This window comes from Mesoplodon mirus (genome assembly GCF_964341445.2).
Source record: "Mesoplodon mirus genome assembly, chromosome: 7".
Classification (NCBI taxonomy): domain Eukaryota; kingdom Metazoa; phylum Chordata; class Mammalia; order Artiodactyla; family Ziphiidae; genus Mesoplodon; species Mesoplodon mirus.
In genome coordinates, this window is record NC_138983.1 from 35,069,281 (window position 1) to 35,085,348 (window position 16,068).

Below are 16,068 nucleotides of genomic sequence, written 5' to 3' on the forward strand. Positions count from 1 at the left end.
CTGCCGATGCAGGGGACACAGGTTCGTGCCCCGGTCCGGGAGGATCCCACATGCCGCAGAGCAGCTGGGCCCGTGAGCCATGGCTGCTGGGCCTGCGCGTCCGGAGCCTGTGCTTTGCAACGGGAGAGGCTGCAGCAGTGAGAGGCCCGCGTACCACAAAAAAAAAAAAAAAAAAAAAAAAAAAAAAAAAAAAAAATCTACCCAGTGGATGATAAATTACTGCCAATACTGGGTAACTGTCTCATGGTTTTATAAATTCATAATCCTCAGTTCTAAATGCTTAATATTGATCATTAATTAATACTACCTGCCATACACTTAATACTGTCAATTCTATAAAATCGTATTAGGATCAAATAATGAAACACTACTTTTTAAAAAATCTTGTAATAAAGTTTCTTCTTTTTTGTGCAATTAAAAAACACTATTCTTTTGAAAATGAAGTGTAATTTGAAACTAGAGATTCAAATGTTATAAAATTAAACTACATCTCTCTATAGTGTTTAAAATATATATTAAGTATTTTTTAAGGGAAAGAAGAAAAAGAATTGGGGTACATGTGCCATAGGCTTAAGTATGAGAGAAATAATTCAACGAATATATTTTTTTTACTTAGCTATCAAATCCATCACCTCATTCTTACTTGGTTGATCCACATTTGGTGTTAAACTCTGTGATTGATGTTAAACTAACAATTTCTCTAAAAGAAGCTCACACCTGAGATGTTACATCACATCTAATCAACAGTACAACCACATCTTGTGGGGCAAAGGCATAGGAGCAAGGCACTGAGCATTGTACAGCAGTGCATCATTAGAAAAAACTGTAAACTCATTAGAAGACTTGAGACTGCTTTAAACAAGATAGAATTTCATAAACAACTTGCACCTAACTTATACAAATAGTTAATGCTCAAACAGGCTTCATGATGCAAAATAGGTGTTGTGGAAGAAAAATTATTTTTAAAAATAATTCAATGATGTTTTAGATTGAAGTCAATAAATTAATTGATATACACTATCTTGCATTTATTAACTACTAAGAAGACACACTCACTTCTCTATATCTTTCATTTACTTAAAGACCTGAAACAATCTAATACCTTCTTAATGCTGTTTCCCAGATAAGACAATCCAGTCTTAAAACTACTGTTTCTGAAATGTTATATTTAAAGAAATTAGTTGTTAGTCTTTTGCTGAAACCCAAATGTTCAGTCTCTTGAAAAATCAATTTTGTATTTACCTGGAAGGACTATCTGGAATTCTGATGGAAGTTTACCTTATTCAGGATGATTTTGGGAACAAACCCCTGCCATGATATTTACCCAATATTTTTAATATGTAAGTTTTCTTATCTCATCTGGTATTGGTTTTTCATCTGCATAGTCTAAAATGGCAGGATACATATATGGCTCAGTAGACCTCTTCACTTCTTTCCTTTTTGTCCCAATACTTTTCTTGATGGGACAGAGATATAACACAACACAACAGAATGAAGACCATGAAAATGTGCAGCTGCACTGGAAGGTGATGGGACAGCTCAAGTGCAGTGTTTAATTCTAAACTGCAACATCCCATGATCTTCCAATATTCTGATTTCACACGTCCATTTAACAATCATTTATAGAACCCCAGAAAACAATATCTGGGGAGGGCCCAGCCAATGAAGCAGACAAGTGGTATTCTTCCAGCCTCCACTAAGTTGGCCTCTATATGAGTGTACAAAAACTTTGAGTTAAGCAAAAAAGAAGAAAGGGTAAAATTGACACACGGCTTCTGGTTTCTGGCCCCAAACCCAGGGAAAACCGTGAAGTCAGACAGGTAACCAGCTGCTTACTTGTTATGTTGATTAGGTTGCTGATTTAGCCAGATGTACTTTGTTTTCCTGAATAATGAGATGCTTGGCAAAATCACTAGAATTCATTCTCAAGTTCTCTTTTAGTTTGTTAAGCTCAAAGTCATGGAGAATCTTGACAGTCATTAACTTTTCTCGCTTGATTCTTTCCACAACATCTTTTGGAACATCAGGGATCATCCACGCCAACAAAAATTTGATTAGAAACACAACATGCTAGAGGAAACAAAAGAAAATCAGACACACTGCTAGAGTTGTCAAATGTTCAGATGTTCGTACAAATTGTTTCATTCGTTCAACAAACTGCTCGATACAGTAGCTAGAAGGAAAAGCAAAGAGATATAGTCCCTGTCCTGGAACTTTCCTACAAAGACCAACATTAAGCAAACAAATATATACTAAAATATGTGATTACAGAGATTCCAGTTGAACGTGGTTATTGAATATACTCTTCACCTATGCTTCCTCCTGAAAACCTAATAAAATATTTATAAAGAAATTTAAAAATTGTATTGTTCACAAAGACACAAAAAAGGGAGGAAACAGTGATAACAGACTCGAGAGAGTGAAGAAAGCTGGCACTTAAATTTGCAGTTGTTGATACAGTGATGGTAGAAATCAAGACAAAAGCCAATTTTGTTTCAGAAAAGGTCAGAAAAGTTCAGAAAAGAAGGTACTAAGGGCTTTGAAGGTGGAGTGTGGATGGAGTTAAAAATAAGAGGCTTATTTAAAAATTTGTATAAGGGACAGATGAATTTTCAGAGCCTCTCTCTCCACCATGTTCAGGAACTACTTCTCTCCAACCCCTCCCTGGCAGCAACTGAGTACCTTATTTTCTGCAGAAATTATATTTTCTGCAGAAATTAAGACAGAGAGCTGTGAACTCACAGGTAGCAGAGATGGTGAAAGATGGAGGTGTGGCACCATACTGAAAACAGCGCAACTCAATGCAATTCAGCATTCTGAACCATGAGATCTCTAGTCCCTCCTGCCTTTCTTGGCTCTCAACACAGTCATGAAATAGCTCAACAAACAGGAGGTTGGAGGATTTTCTCTCTGGGAAAAATAACTAATCAGAGAAGTTAGAATTATAGATACCAAAATGTTGTAGGTCTCGAATGAAAAGGCCCCTTTATCACTCTACAGTGAAGCCCACCCAAGCGACGTTCTTCCTGTATGCACACAAAGCTTATAATCGGCTTTCATTGCTTCACTGTTAAATATGAGCAGATTGCCAAGAACAACCAAATACATAAGAAAGTCTCTAACATGAAAGGGTAAGGCTGAAGCACACAAATAGGAACTAAGAGGATACCTAGATAATGATGAGAGCAAGAGAATAGTAGAATAAAAAGACAAAGATATGAATCTGACTATTTATAGGAGAGAAAATAAGTGATAAATATAATAGAATTTCAAAACAGTTGTAACATCTGAATAACAGAAGTCCCAGAAAGATAGAACAGAGAAAAGAAGGAAATTATCAAAGAAATAGTACAAGCAAATTTTCTCAACTTAAAGGGTAATTACATTTGCAGGTCAAAGGGGCTTAGTGAGTGTCCAGAACAATTAATATTTATAGTCCAACATCACATAACTGTCTTGTGAAGTTTCATAAAAGAAGGACTAGTGAGAGAATCCTCAAAGCTTATTGATACATAAAAAAGTCATAAAGAATGGGAAATTAGAATGGTATTGTACTTCATAGCAACACTAGAAGCTGACAGAAAATAGAGCAATGTCTTGGAAAATTTCAGGAATACCTAAAAAAAGTTGGTTCAAAAATTTTCAGGTAAAATGACTTTTAATCAAATTCTATACCAATTAATTATCTATGCGGAAAAAGAAGAAATTTTAATATTCAAGTTCTCAAAAATTGTCCATTATTTTCCTCAGAAAATTAATGAAAGATGTGCTTTATCAACATAAGCTAGTAATTCAAGAATGGGAGAAAAATAGATTGAAGAAAATATAGCATTCAGTATAAGAGAAGTCCCAGAATGATGGTGAGTCGGAGCCTGGGATGACAAAAAAAAAAAAAAACAGGAACAAAAATTCCAAAGAATTCCTTTTGTAATTTACCAGGCTGAAAGGTGATCTAAACCGCTGATGGAAAATGTGGGAATGAAAGTGATAAATTCATAAGGAACGGAGAGGGGTGAGGATTTAAATTACTTACATGTGTAACCTTGATAAAAATAAAACAAATTAAAAACTGATAGGAATTTGTGTTTTCTTGCATTAGACTTATCTAGTCTATTATTGGCCTTTACTGTCGAGTGAAAAAATGCCTAACATTTATTTATCTCCCCCTTATTGGCCTTCATGTTTTATGATTTGTAGCACTCAATTTGTAACTTAGTCAAATACCCCTTCTGTATTGGTTCTTTTGTATTGCATGTCTTATATTCATAATTACCCTAGATATTACACAAGGTAGGAAACATAATATAGTGGACAGGGTAGAGGCTTGGCAGTGAGACATCTGGCATTGAAACCCAGCTCTAATATTAGCCAATTATCTATCTTTAAACCAACTAACTAATTTTGCTGACTGTTGGATTCATTTGTCAAGGGTGAATAATAAAGCCGAACTTACAAAGTTATTATTATAGCCTCTGGAACCACTATTTATTAATAATAGGTATTCAGTAAAATAAGTGGGTCCTCTGCCCTCTGACTGACCTCAAAGAAAGAGGTCTTATTTTTTCTTTTCTGTTACCTTGGTATCTGCAACAAGAGTAAGTGAGTAATAGGCAATCCACTGTACTTAAAATATTCCTAACTTACTTTTTATGACAACAAGTACTTCCTTCAAAATAGTCTATTGAGATAATGCTAATTTTCTGCAGAACAAATACGCTTAGAAATATATGCCTAAAGGGAGAAAAGACACTAACTGTCATGAAAGTTAATAAAGGCTCACCTCCATAATTATGATGAAGGTCATCTTAGCAGCAAGGACGTGCCAGTACTGCATACTATGGAAATATTTCTCCTCATGATCAGGAGGATTTCTGTAATCTCTGTACCTGAAAAAAATGGAAGTAAATGCAAAATATAAGCTATAACTTCAAACAAAGAGACCTAGTATAAATTCATATTATTTCTTGTAAGAGACCCTTTCAGTTGACAACAAAAGTCAAGTCAAAGGAAAATAATTGTTATTATGAAACACTTATCTTTCCTATACAGATAAAAAGAATAGCCATGTTACTTTTGTATAGTATATATGTAGCAGGAGACACAAGTGAAACTGCTCTCCTGTCCTTCAGAGACAAATTTCTCTAGAGAGTTATAGCAAAATTTGCTCTTTCCATTCCATTCCCTCTCTTCCTACTCCTTAACACACTTAGTTCTATCATCACTCCACTGACACCAACTGTCTCCTATCATTAAACTGAAGGAACATTTTAATCCAGATCTTATTTGTCCTGTGAAGAACAGAACTTGACATTGTTGACCATTCCTATTTTCTTGAAACTCTATTTTCTCGGCTTAAATGACACTGCATTGTTTTCATTTTCCCTATTATCCTTCTGGGGCTTTCTTGGTGTTCAATTTGTGAGTTCATTTTTTTCTGCAAGTGTCTAGATATTAATGTTCAAAGATTTAGTTCAGGTAGGAAGTGATGACATCAAGAAATCTGACAGTTGCCCATGTTATGATCCCTCTCTATATAAATATAGAATATGACAATGCTTTTGTCTACCTGTATTGCAACATTTTGCTGTTTTTTTTTGTTGTTGTTGGAATCCCAGATGAAGCAGTTGGTTTAAGGTTTAAGTTTAAAAGACTTGATGTACCATATATATATATATATATATATATATATATATATATATATACACACACACATACATAAATAAATATATATAATTTTTAAATCCTAGAGTAAAAATATCCTCACAGTATGTGAGACACTGAGTGTGAAAGCAGCAGGTTTACAAATCCAAGTTCACACTCCCTACATGAAGAAACCTTTTAAATGGGATGGCTGGTGAACTAATCATATTGTTATTTCTCTCTTCCTTACTCTGCCTCTTTTTGAGGACACATAGTTAAATTCAAATAGGTTAAATGCATGTAAAATATGACCATGCTGTATGATTATAGATATTATAACTTGGGACCAAGGAGGTATTTGTTGAAGAAAATTTTTCCAATAAACTTAGAAAATAAGAAACAATTCAAAATTGACATTATCTTTACCCATAATATTATCTTACTTTTGGGCACACTACTTTTTCAAATCAGAACCATACAATGTGTGAATTCTAGAATTCATGCACTTTATCCAGGATTTTTACTGCCCCAAGTAAATTTTTTTTTGTAAGCCATGAAGGAAATGGAGAACTTAAGAAATACATTTAAAAAGCAAAATGAAAAAAAGAGAAAACCTGCAAGTGGTGAAGTCTCGTTTTTCCGAAGGTACAGTGTGGTTTGGAAAATCGGCTATCAGGAATATTGACAGGCTGTTATTGACATACCCTTTCATAGGCTGAATGGCATTTTTTGAGTAGGCATAGTAGTAAACTAAACGGGGAATCATGTCCGATGTAAATGCAACAATAAAAGCCTAAAGGACAAAACAAGAGGGAGATCGTGAGCTAACAATGCAGTTTTACAAATGTCTGATTTGTATATCTTTCAGGTCCATATGCCTTATGGATGCAAAATGATTAAAATGCTATTATTAATCAAGTTAATATATGAGTCTTTGACCTAGAAGGACCTAGAACATAAAATAGCTCATTTACAGTGTATAATCAGTATTCCAAGATTTCATAGCTAGAAAGTGCTACATTGAAAATTTAACCTAAATGTATCTGTCTCCAAAAACACCATGCCTGTGTCTATTTCCTTCCATCATGGCTTGCTATTTCTTACATTTCTTAACCAAATTTACTGGCCTGGACGTGTGTGTGCGTGTGTGTGTGTGTGTGTGTGTGTGTGTAGGGAATGGAGAATGAAGAAATAGAAGACCGTACGGATATATTTCCCACAGTTCAGTGCAATTAATTTCAGTATTTGATGCCACAGGAATGGTATTTTCCCATCCTTTCCTAAGCTCTGGAATACTATAAATGTCATGTTTCCTTTAGGTAAGATAAGTCAATTTAAAACCATTTGGCTCTGCCATCTACATTTTTAGTGGTAGATTTTTAAAATCTTTTAATATTGCTTCTATAGTTACTGGTCCATTTCATGTTTTATTATCACTTACTGAATATATTTTAGCAGTTTTATTTCTAAAAAAGTCACAATTTCAAATAGATTTTAAAAATTATTAGAATAAACGCATACATAACATTCTTATAATTTTCTCACTTGTACCCTGTAATTCTTTTTTTGTTTGAGATTTTCAGTTTTGTTTATCTTTTCAATGAACCAACTCGACTTATTTAGCAATTATATTGCTTTTTGTTTGTTTTCTAATTTATTTCTGTTTATATCTTCATTAATTCTTTATTACTACTTTTTACTGATTAGTTTTACATTTTTTCTTAGTTTCGTAAGTTACATGTTCAGCTCATGGTTTCCTTCTTCTTTTTCAATAATAAAAGCATTTATTGGTATATCATTTTTATAAATATGGTCCTGGCTGATTCCTAAAATCAGCTAGGAAAATTTTGATAGGTTTTCATTTTAATTAAGCTTTCCTTATAACTTCAATTTTATTTCATCTTTGTACAATAAGCTTCCTTGGAAGCGTGAATGTAAGTGGTTAAATTTTCTTTTTTGGCTATCTTATTATTAACTTCATTTTTTATACCATTATTGTAGATGAATATTCATTGTAAAATTTCTGCTTTCGGGAATTCAGTTTTATTATCATTTTTAATAAGTGCTCCATAAAAATGACAGGTAAATGTTGTGTATTCTGTTTGTAGTACACAACTTTATGTATAATCAAGCTTTAATTCTATTATTAAATCCTTTATACCATTACTTATTTTCTGTCTACTTTGTCACATGCTATGAAACTATATCATGGTATTTTAATAAGCATGTTTTTACAATTTTCCTTGTATATCTAAGAGTTTGCATGTCATAGAGTTGACTATGTTGTTTAGCACATAAAAGTTTAGGGATGTTTTACCTTTATGGACCATGATGAAATCAATGTAAATAAAGATTGAGTTAAACATCATTCACATCTCCCCATCCTCAAGAAAAGAAAAAAAGTACAGTTATTCCACTGAAATAGCTCTACTTACATTAGTTGCAACAGAAAGGACAGCCATTCCATAAAGAATATCTTGCCAAACACCTATGCTATGAGCCTTAGCAGCTACAGGTCTCCTGTACTGAGTAGTAAGCTTCCAGGCATCCACTCGAATCTCTATTATATTATTCAAGAGAGCAAGAAGAGGAGCCAAAGGAAAAGAGGCCACAAATAATGTAACAAATCCAAACTGGATAACTGCAGGGATAAAAGAAAAATTCACAAACTCATTATTGTGGAGGGGAAAACGGGGAACACTCTAACTCCTGCTACTTCCCTCATTTTGGAGGGATCTACATCAGCAAAACACTCCAGGCCTCTTTCCAGCTGTCCACGTCCTCTTCCCTATAGGAAGCACAGTGACTTATTTGTTGAGCTGGTCATGCACAGCTCAGCTCCAACCCTGCTGTTTCTTTTGAGACCTGCTTGTCTGAAGAAAGCATTTATTCTTGTTAGATAAGATATTATTATTATTCATAAAACGCAGTCTTTTACTATGGTCTATGTTTAGGTCTATGCTACTCCAGCATTTACATGGGTATTGGCACATCAGTGGGGTAATCAAGTTTTCTATTTTGCTAATCTATGTACTTTTTTTTTTTTTTTTTTTGCGGTATGCGGGCCTCTCACTGTTGTGGCCTCTCCTGTTGTGGAGCATAGGCTCCGGAAGTGCAGGCTTAGCGGTCATGGCTCACGGGCCCAGCCGCTCTGCAGCATGTGGGATCCTCCTGGACCGGGGCATGAACCCATGTCCCCTGCATCGGCAGACGAACTCTCAACCACTGTGCCACCAGGGAAGCCCCTAATCTATGTACTTTTTAAGATCAGGGATAATGACTGACTCATTTGTATGTTTGGGGTATATAAAAACACTCAACTGTAGGCCTTATGAACGAATGCATTATTTAAGATTTGAAGATGTTAACAGAGGAAAAGGTAGAACAAACAAGATATCTGACACCAAATTCGGAAATGAATCATATAAAGCATCAGAAATATATGTGGTCAAAGGAAATATAAATATCCTGGAATGAGGTATTTGTTAAGGTCCTGATCCTCTGTACTAACTTGACATCTTTCTAAATAAGTTTTACTCTCTTTCCTCACTGAAGCTTAACACCTGTGTAAGCTGGCTTCTCTCTCTCTCTCTTTTTCTTCTTTTGTTTCCATCAGTGGGGTGAAAGAATCCATGAAGCTGGCAAACTGGGCCTCCCACAAGAGTGAAGAAAAAATAATAAGGATACAAAAAATGGCTTTCCATTGAAGGAAAAAAGAAAAAAAAAGGATCTTCCACTAGTCCTCTATTTTTAGTTAGATCTTGAGTGTTTCTGGATTTCAGCTCTTCTCATAAGATTTCTCATTAGAATCAGTCTTGTCATCTACTAAACCAAGGGAACAAACTGCCTACTTCCTGACTTATCTACTGAACCAAGAAATAGAAAGTTAAGACAAAGTATTATGTAGAAACAGCTTGAATTTCTAGGTTCAAATCCCAGATCTTTACCTATAATCTCTGTGACCCATGGCAAATTACTTAATCTATCCAAGTCTCAGTACCCTCTAAGATAAAATGACTATTTCTGTAGAATGTTTCAAGATTAGAGATAATGTATGTAAAATATCCAGAATAAATTAACTCTTAGTGGTGTCTCAGTAAATGGTAGTTAATCTTGTTATGAAACCCTGATTTCATCTTTTAATTTCAGTTATAATCTCTGAAACATTTATGTACAAATTCACTTGAAACATAAGCAATTAATTAAAAATTACAGCCTTATCACTCCATAAAGCAAGGACTACCTAATTTTATAACTGGAGACTTCTTCCTATTTGTCCTGATGTACCTATTTTAATCCAGGTATCATATGTATGTGTTACAGTGGAGAATCGTTAACAAATTCAGGTCATCTCCATTATTCTACCATGACTTTTATGGGCCATGAAAATAAGTTGGGAAAACAGTCCTCTTTAATTCCACCAAAGAAGCAGAGAAGGACATTTGAGAGGAAACACCCTGGATAGACTCCACAAGCAGTCCCCATTATTATCTCTCCTAAAATTTCATCTCAAGGTCTCTTCTCTTTTCAATCCTTAGAATATTTTATGCATTTCTTGCATTCAATTTGGGTTTCCCTTGCATAACTGCTTTTTGCCTTCTTCTTTTCAGCTTGAAACAAGGGACATACACTAAATGTATGTCAGACTCTGTAAATGTTCTTCAACGTATTCTTTCTATGAGCAGTCATGAGGCAAATGAAAGGAGAAAGCTACTTAAATGAATTTGAGACAGGTATTAAAAACTGATCCTTACTGATAACAGAATTCCAGAGATTAGCCTTACAAAATGCAAGTCTTCATAGTTAACAAAAAGAGACTCAGAAAATATATGGCAACATTCCCTTTCTCCTGTGGACATGGAAGGAGAGACAGTGTTCTGCCTTATAAAACTAAGCCAAGGGGAATTCCCTGGTGGCCCAGTGGTTAGGACTCTGCCACAAAACAAAACAAAACAAAAACCTAAGCCAAATAATCTAGTTGGACATGGTATTAAATTAAGATCTTTCTCAAGAATTGATATTGGAGATTTGTATGAATGTTTGTAACTGGCACTCATTTCTCCTGTTTTAGGTTAAAACAAATCTGCCCTTGTTAAGTGTTATTTGAAGGGGGGGAAGGTTTCCATTTCCCCCTCCCCCCCAGCCCCTGGCAACCTCCATTCTATCTCTGCTTCTATGTGTTTGACTATTTTAAGTACTTCATGTGAGTAGGAGTGGAATCACACAGTTGACTGGCTTATTTGGTTTAGCATAGTGTCCTCAAGGTTCATCCATGTTGTCACGTAGAGCAGGATTTGGTTTTTGTTAAGGCTGAATAAAATAAAAATCCATTGTATGTATATGTATACCACACTTTTTATCCAGTCATCTGTCAATAAATATTTTGATTGTTTCTACAAAAAATAGTGATCCTTATTTTATTTGGTTCAACAGTATTAACATTAAATTGATAGGCAAAATATCTCTGAGATTGGTGTTTTGAAATTAATTTCATTCTGCATTCTATTCGGTGGGAAATAGAAATATTGAACCAATCTTTTCCATACCCATCCATCTATCTTTTCATCCACTAGCCAATGATTTACTGAACACCTACTAAGTGCAAGGTAGGAAGAAATATTAAGAGCTGAAAAATACTTATTTTACTCAGCCTATTCCATGTTTCAAGGCAGTGGTTGAAAATTACCTGTTTCCAAGTACTCATAGAATAGCCCAAGAGAACCAAAAGTTTCAAGGTCATGGTCCTGCTCCCATCGACTGTATAGCTTTTCAGAGTTTGTTCGAGCTTTTCGGCGTCTCCACCAATTCAGAGCCAAGCTGTTGGAAGTGACAAAAGTAAATACATGAAATAGGGTTTAAAAGAAAGGGGTCAGAGAATCAGTCTTAGATCAAAAAAATGACGGTGAGGGAGGGTAAGTAAGTTTAGATCACAGAACATGTAGAGGTAAGACTACAGCTAAAGTCCAAGTCAGAACCTTGTGTTCTGTTCACAGTACTTGATGAGGCAAAAGATCTTTACTTGGGTGATTGAGAAAGTAAGACAACCCTGACCCTCTGCAGGGAAATGTATTTACTCAGAGACAGTTCTATTAAAGAGCACATGGAGGAGAGGATCACTACAGGATGGTTTTTATCTATTTAATTCACTAAACTTTATGTTGTCATGATACTCAGAAGGCCACTTGGGGAAATGAGAAGTGGGTTACAATAGAAAATATATGACTAGGGAATGAAGAGGTTATCTAACACATGAAAATAAATGCAATAATCCTAAATAAAATATTACCTAACTAAATTCTATACTATATAAAATATATCATGATAATATTGGATTACTTAAGGAACAAAAAGATTATTTTTATCAGAAACACAATCAATGTAAGAGACCATATTAACAAATTTAAGGAGAAAAATATAAAATCATGTTGATTGATGAAGAAAAATGCATTTGATATATTTCAATCACCTACTAAAACCTATTTATGACTGAAAAGTAGGAAAAGAAGAAAATTACCTCAATCTGACCAAAAGCATCTACCAAAATCCTGGGGTTAACATCACTCTTAATAGGAAAAAGTTAGAAGCATTCCCTTTACAATCAAGAACAAAATAAGGGTGTGTATGATCACATTCAAGACTTTATTGGAGATCTTAGCCAGCACAATAAAATGAAAAAGAAAAAGGCAAAAGAATTGGAAATAGAGGAGACATCTATGATTACTAACAGTAATGTGAATGGATTATCTGCATAGCAAACCCAAATGAAGTTAGACAAAAATTATTAGAAATAATAATAGAGTTTATCAATATATTGCATTCCTATATACCCACAAAACAGGGTAGAAAATATAATTTTTAGAAAGATACCATTTACAATAACAATTAAAAAGAAAAGTACTTAGAAATGGATTTGACCAAAGATTTATAAGACCTGTATGCCGACATTTAAATATTCATTTGAAGTCATTAAAGTCCAAACTAAATGTTCATGAATAAAAAGACCTGGCATAATAAAATGTCAGTTGTTTTATTGAAACAACTGGAATGTAATTTCAGTCAAAAAACCAAAATACTTTCCCATGTGAAATCTGACAAGATGTTTCTAAAATTTACACAGAAAGACAAAAGACAAAGGATAGCCAAGATATTCTATAGATGAGGAATAAGTTGTTAAAACCTGTCCCACAAGATATGAAGAGTTATTATAAAGCTGTATTAAGAGAGTGTAGTATTGGTGTAGGGATAGACAAATCCTGGAACAGAATGGAGGCCTAGTAATAGCCTTGTACTTTCCATTTGGCATAAATGGTATTGCAGATCATGGAGAGTGGGGAAGAGGGACTTCTCAATAAATGGTAACATGATATATATTATATATATATAATATATGTATATATATATGTGTGTGTGTGTGTGTAAGAAATTAAATTTGACCTTCATATCAAACACAAAAATCTTTTCCATGTATATTAAGAATTTAAAAGAGAAAGGCAACAATAATGTTAAAATGCTAAAAATATTTAAATGTAATTATATGAGAATAGGTTTTTGATCTTAAGGTAGGAAAGGGTGTATTAAACGAGACTTTAAAAATGCTAAACCATAAAAGAAAAGATTGATAAAATTTTTGCTATATTAAAAGTATCTACTTTTGTCCATCTACAGCAGTGGTTCCCAACTGGAAGTGATTTAGCCCACAAGGGGACCTTTGCAGTATCTGGAGGCATTTTTGGCTGTCACAACTGGGGAGAAGGTGGGCTACTGGCATATAGTGGGTAGAGTTCAAGGATGCTGCAAAACATCTTACAACGCAAAGGGCAACACCTCACACCAAACAATTATCTGGTCCAAAATGTCAATAGTATTGAAGATGAGAAACTGTGATTAAAGATACTATTAAGGGGCTTCCCTGGTGGCACAGTGGTTGAGAGTCCGCCTGCCAATGCAGGGGACACGGGTTCGTGCCCTGGTCTGGGAGGATCCCACATGCCGCAGAGCGGCTGGGCCCGTAGGCCATGGCCGCTGAGCCTGCGCGTCCGGAGTGTGCTCCGCAACGGGAGAGGCTACAGCAGTGAGAGGCCCGCGTACCGCAAAAAAAAAAAAAAAAAAAAAAAAAAAAAAAAAGTACTATTAAGAAATAAAAAAACAAAACTTGTGCTGGGATAAAATATTTGCAACACATAAAGGCAAACAAACAAAAACACAGTAACCAGAGTTATACAGTATTTCTACAAATCAATTAGAAAAAGATAAACATACAAGTAGAAGAATGATTAAACAACACAAATAAGCACTTCATTGAAGAGAAAACACATATGGTCAAAAGAGACTCATTCATGTTCTTAATCAGGGAAATGAAAAATAAGACCAAAATGAGATATCATTTACACCCTCCAAATTGGCAAAACAACAAATAAGACAATATGAAATACTGCAGCAAATGTGTGAATTAAAAGGAACACATATTCTGCTTATATCAAAACCAAAATACAAAGAAAAAAGGAATGCTAAAAAGGGAAAAGAACACCTGAGATTTTTAAGACAATATCAGAAAGATGGGCATGCATGTAAGTGGAATCACAAAGTAAAAGAGACCACCCAGTTCAAGAAAGAGAACTTTGCTAGGAATCGCAGAAGCACTTCTATGTGTTCCATTCCAATTACAAACCCCTTGATCCCCACATAGTAACCCTTATCTTGAATTTTGTAATCACTTCCTTGCTTTCTCAAAAAAAAAATGGTTTTATCATCTATGATCCATTTTGAGTTAATTTTTGAATTAACTCGTGGAGTTTTGTTATTTTGCATATGGATGTCCAGTTGTTCCAGCACCAGCTATTGAAAAGACTGTTGTTTCTTCAATGAATTATTTCTGCACCTCTGTCAAAAATAAAATGGTCATATTTGTGTGGATTTATTTCTTCAATCTCTGTTCCATTTGACCTATATGTCTATCCCTTCAACAATCCCATGTTGATTTAAATGGCTTTATAATAAGTCGTAAAATTGAATAGTGTAATCCTCCAAATTTATTCTTCTTTATCAAATTTGTTTTGACTATTATAGTTCATTTGCCTTCAACATAAATTTTAGCATCTACTTGTCTATATCTACTAAAATCCTACTGATATTTTGATTGGAATAACAAATCTATTTATCAATTTGGGGGATAACTGGCATTTTTACTAAGTTGAGTCTACCAATCCATCAACACGTTTCTCTCCACTCGCATAGATGTAATTTTTTTCAACAGGACTTGTAGTTTTCAGCATACAAATCTCATATATTTTAAAGATTTATACCAAAGTACTACATTTTTTTTTTGAGCTACGAATTGCTGTACTAACCAATGTTTCTTGCATTACACACTTCCATCTTTTTTCCGTAGTTCTTCTAATGAGGGTCTATGAATGTAAACTCTTAGTTTTTTCATGTCTAAAAATGCCTTTATTTCACCTGTACTTTATGTAATAGTTAAAATGTTTCTAGAAATCTAAGGTGAACATTTTATTTCACTAGGAATCTTGAAAATACTTTTGCATCTAATGTTATTAGTGAGAAATCTATTGAATGTAGATGGCATTCCTTTTTCTTCTGAAAGATTTTAAGATTATTTATCTCTGATGTTCTGTAGATTGACCATAACATATCTGGGTGTGAATTTAATTTTATTTATTTTGCTTCATACTCAGGATTCATTTTCATTTCTGGAACTCATGTTTTTCTTCATTTCTGGAAAATTTTCAGCAATTACCTATTCAAAGGATTTTTTCTTCCACTATTTACTGAATTTTCTTTTTCTGAAACTACTAGCAGATTAATGTAGAAGCCACTATATAGCCTCCTGTCACTTGAATATTTTTAACCTCATTGTCTCTCTGTTGCACCATACAATGTGGGAATTTCTCAGTACTATTTTCCAATTAACTAATTCATTCTTCAATTGTGTCTGATCTGTAATTGATACCATCTATTTTTCTCTATTTAAAGTATGATTTTACATTTAATAATTAATTCTTTTTCAAATTCATTTGTTCTCTTTTTAAAATTTATTTACTTTATTATTTTATTCTATTTATTTTTTTTGACCATGTTGGGTCTTTGTTGCTGCATGTGGGCTTTTTCTCTGGTTGCAGTGAGCAGGGGTTACTCTTCATTGCAGTGCGCGGGCTTCCCATTGCGGTGGCTTCTCTTGTTGCAGAGCATGGGCTCTAGGCACGCTGACTTCAGTAGTTGTGGCATGTGGGCTCAGTAGTCGTGGCTCATGGGCTCTAGAGCACAGGCTCAGTAGTTGTGGTGCATGGGCTAAGTTGCTCCACAGCATGTGGGATCTTCCCGTACCAGGGTTCGAACCCACATCCCCTGCATTGGCAGGCGGATTCTTAACAACTGTGCCACCAGGGAAGCCCATATCCATTTGTTCTTGTT

The 16,068-nt window shown here is 34.5% G+C and overlaps 1 protein-coding gene across 9 annotated transcripts in view; it reads right to left on the reverse strand.

The window, feature by feature from the left end:
• Positions 1-498: 498 nt before the first annotated feature.
• ANO5 (anoctamin 5) overlaps positions 499-16,068 on the reverse strand; it is a 102,099-nt gene continuing 86,529 nt past the window's right edge. For all 9 annotated transcript variants that reach the window (XM_082629103.1, XM_082629102.1, XM_082629098.1 and 6 more), the window contains 5 exons: positions 11,327-11,457; positions 8,076-8,281; positions 6,255-6,433; positions 4,781-4,886; positions 499-2,070 (listed from right to left, as the gene is read on the reverse strand). In XM_082629103.1, coding sequence (XP_082485229.1) covers positions 1,849-2,070; positions 4,781-4,886; positions 6,255-6,433; positions 8,076-8,281; positions 11,327-11,457 — 844 coding nt within the window. In that variant the 3' untranslated portion in view covers positions 499-1,848. The remainder of the gene's footprint in view (positions 2,071-4,780; positions 4,887-6,254; positions 6,434-8,075; positions 8,282-11,326; positions 11,458-16,068) is intronic.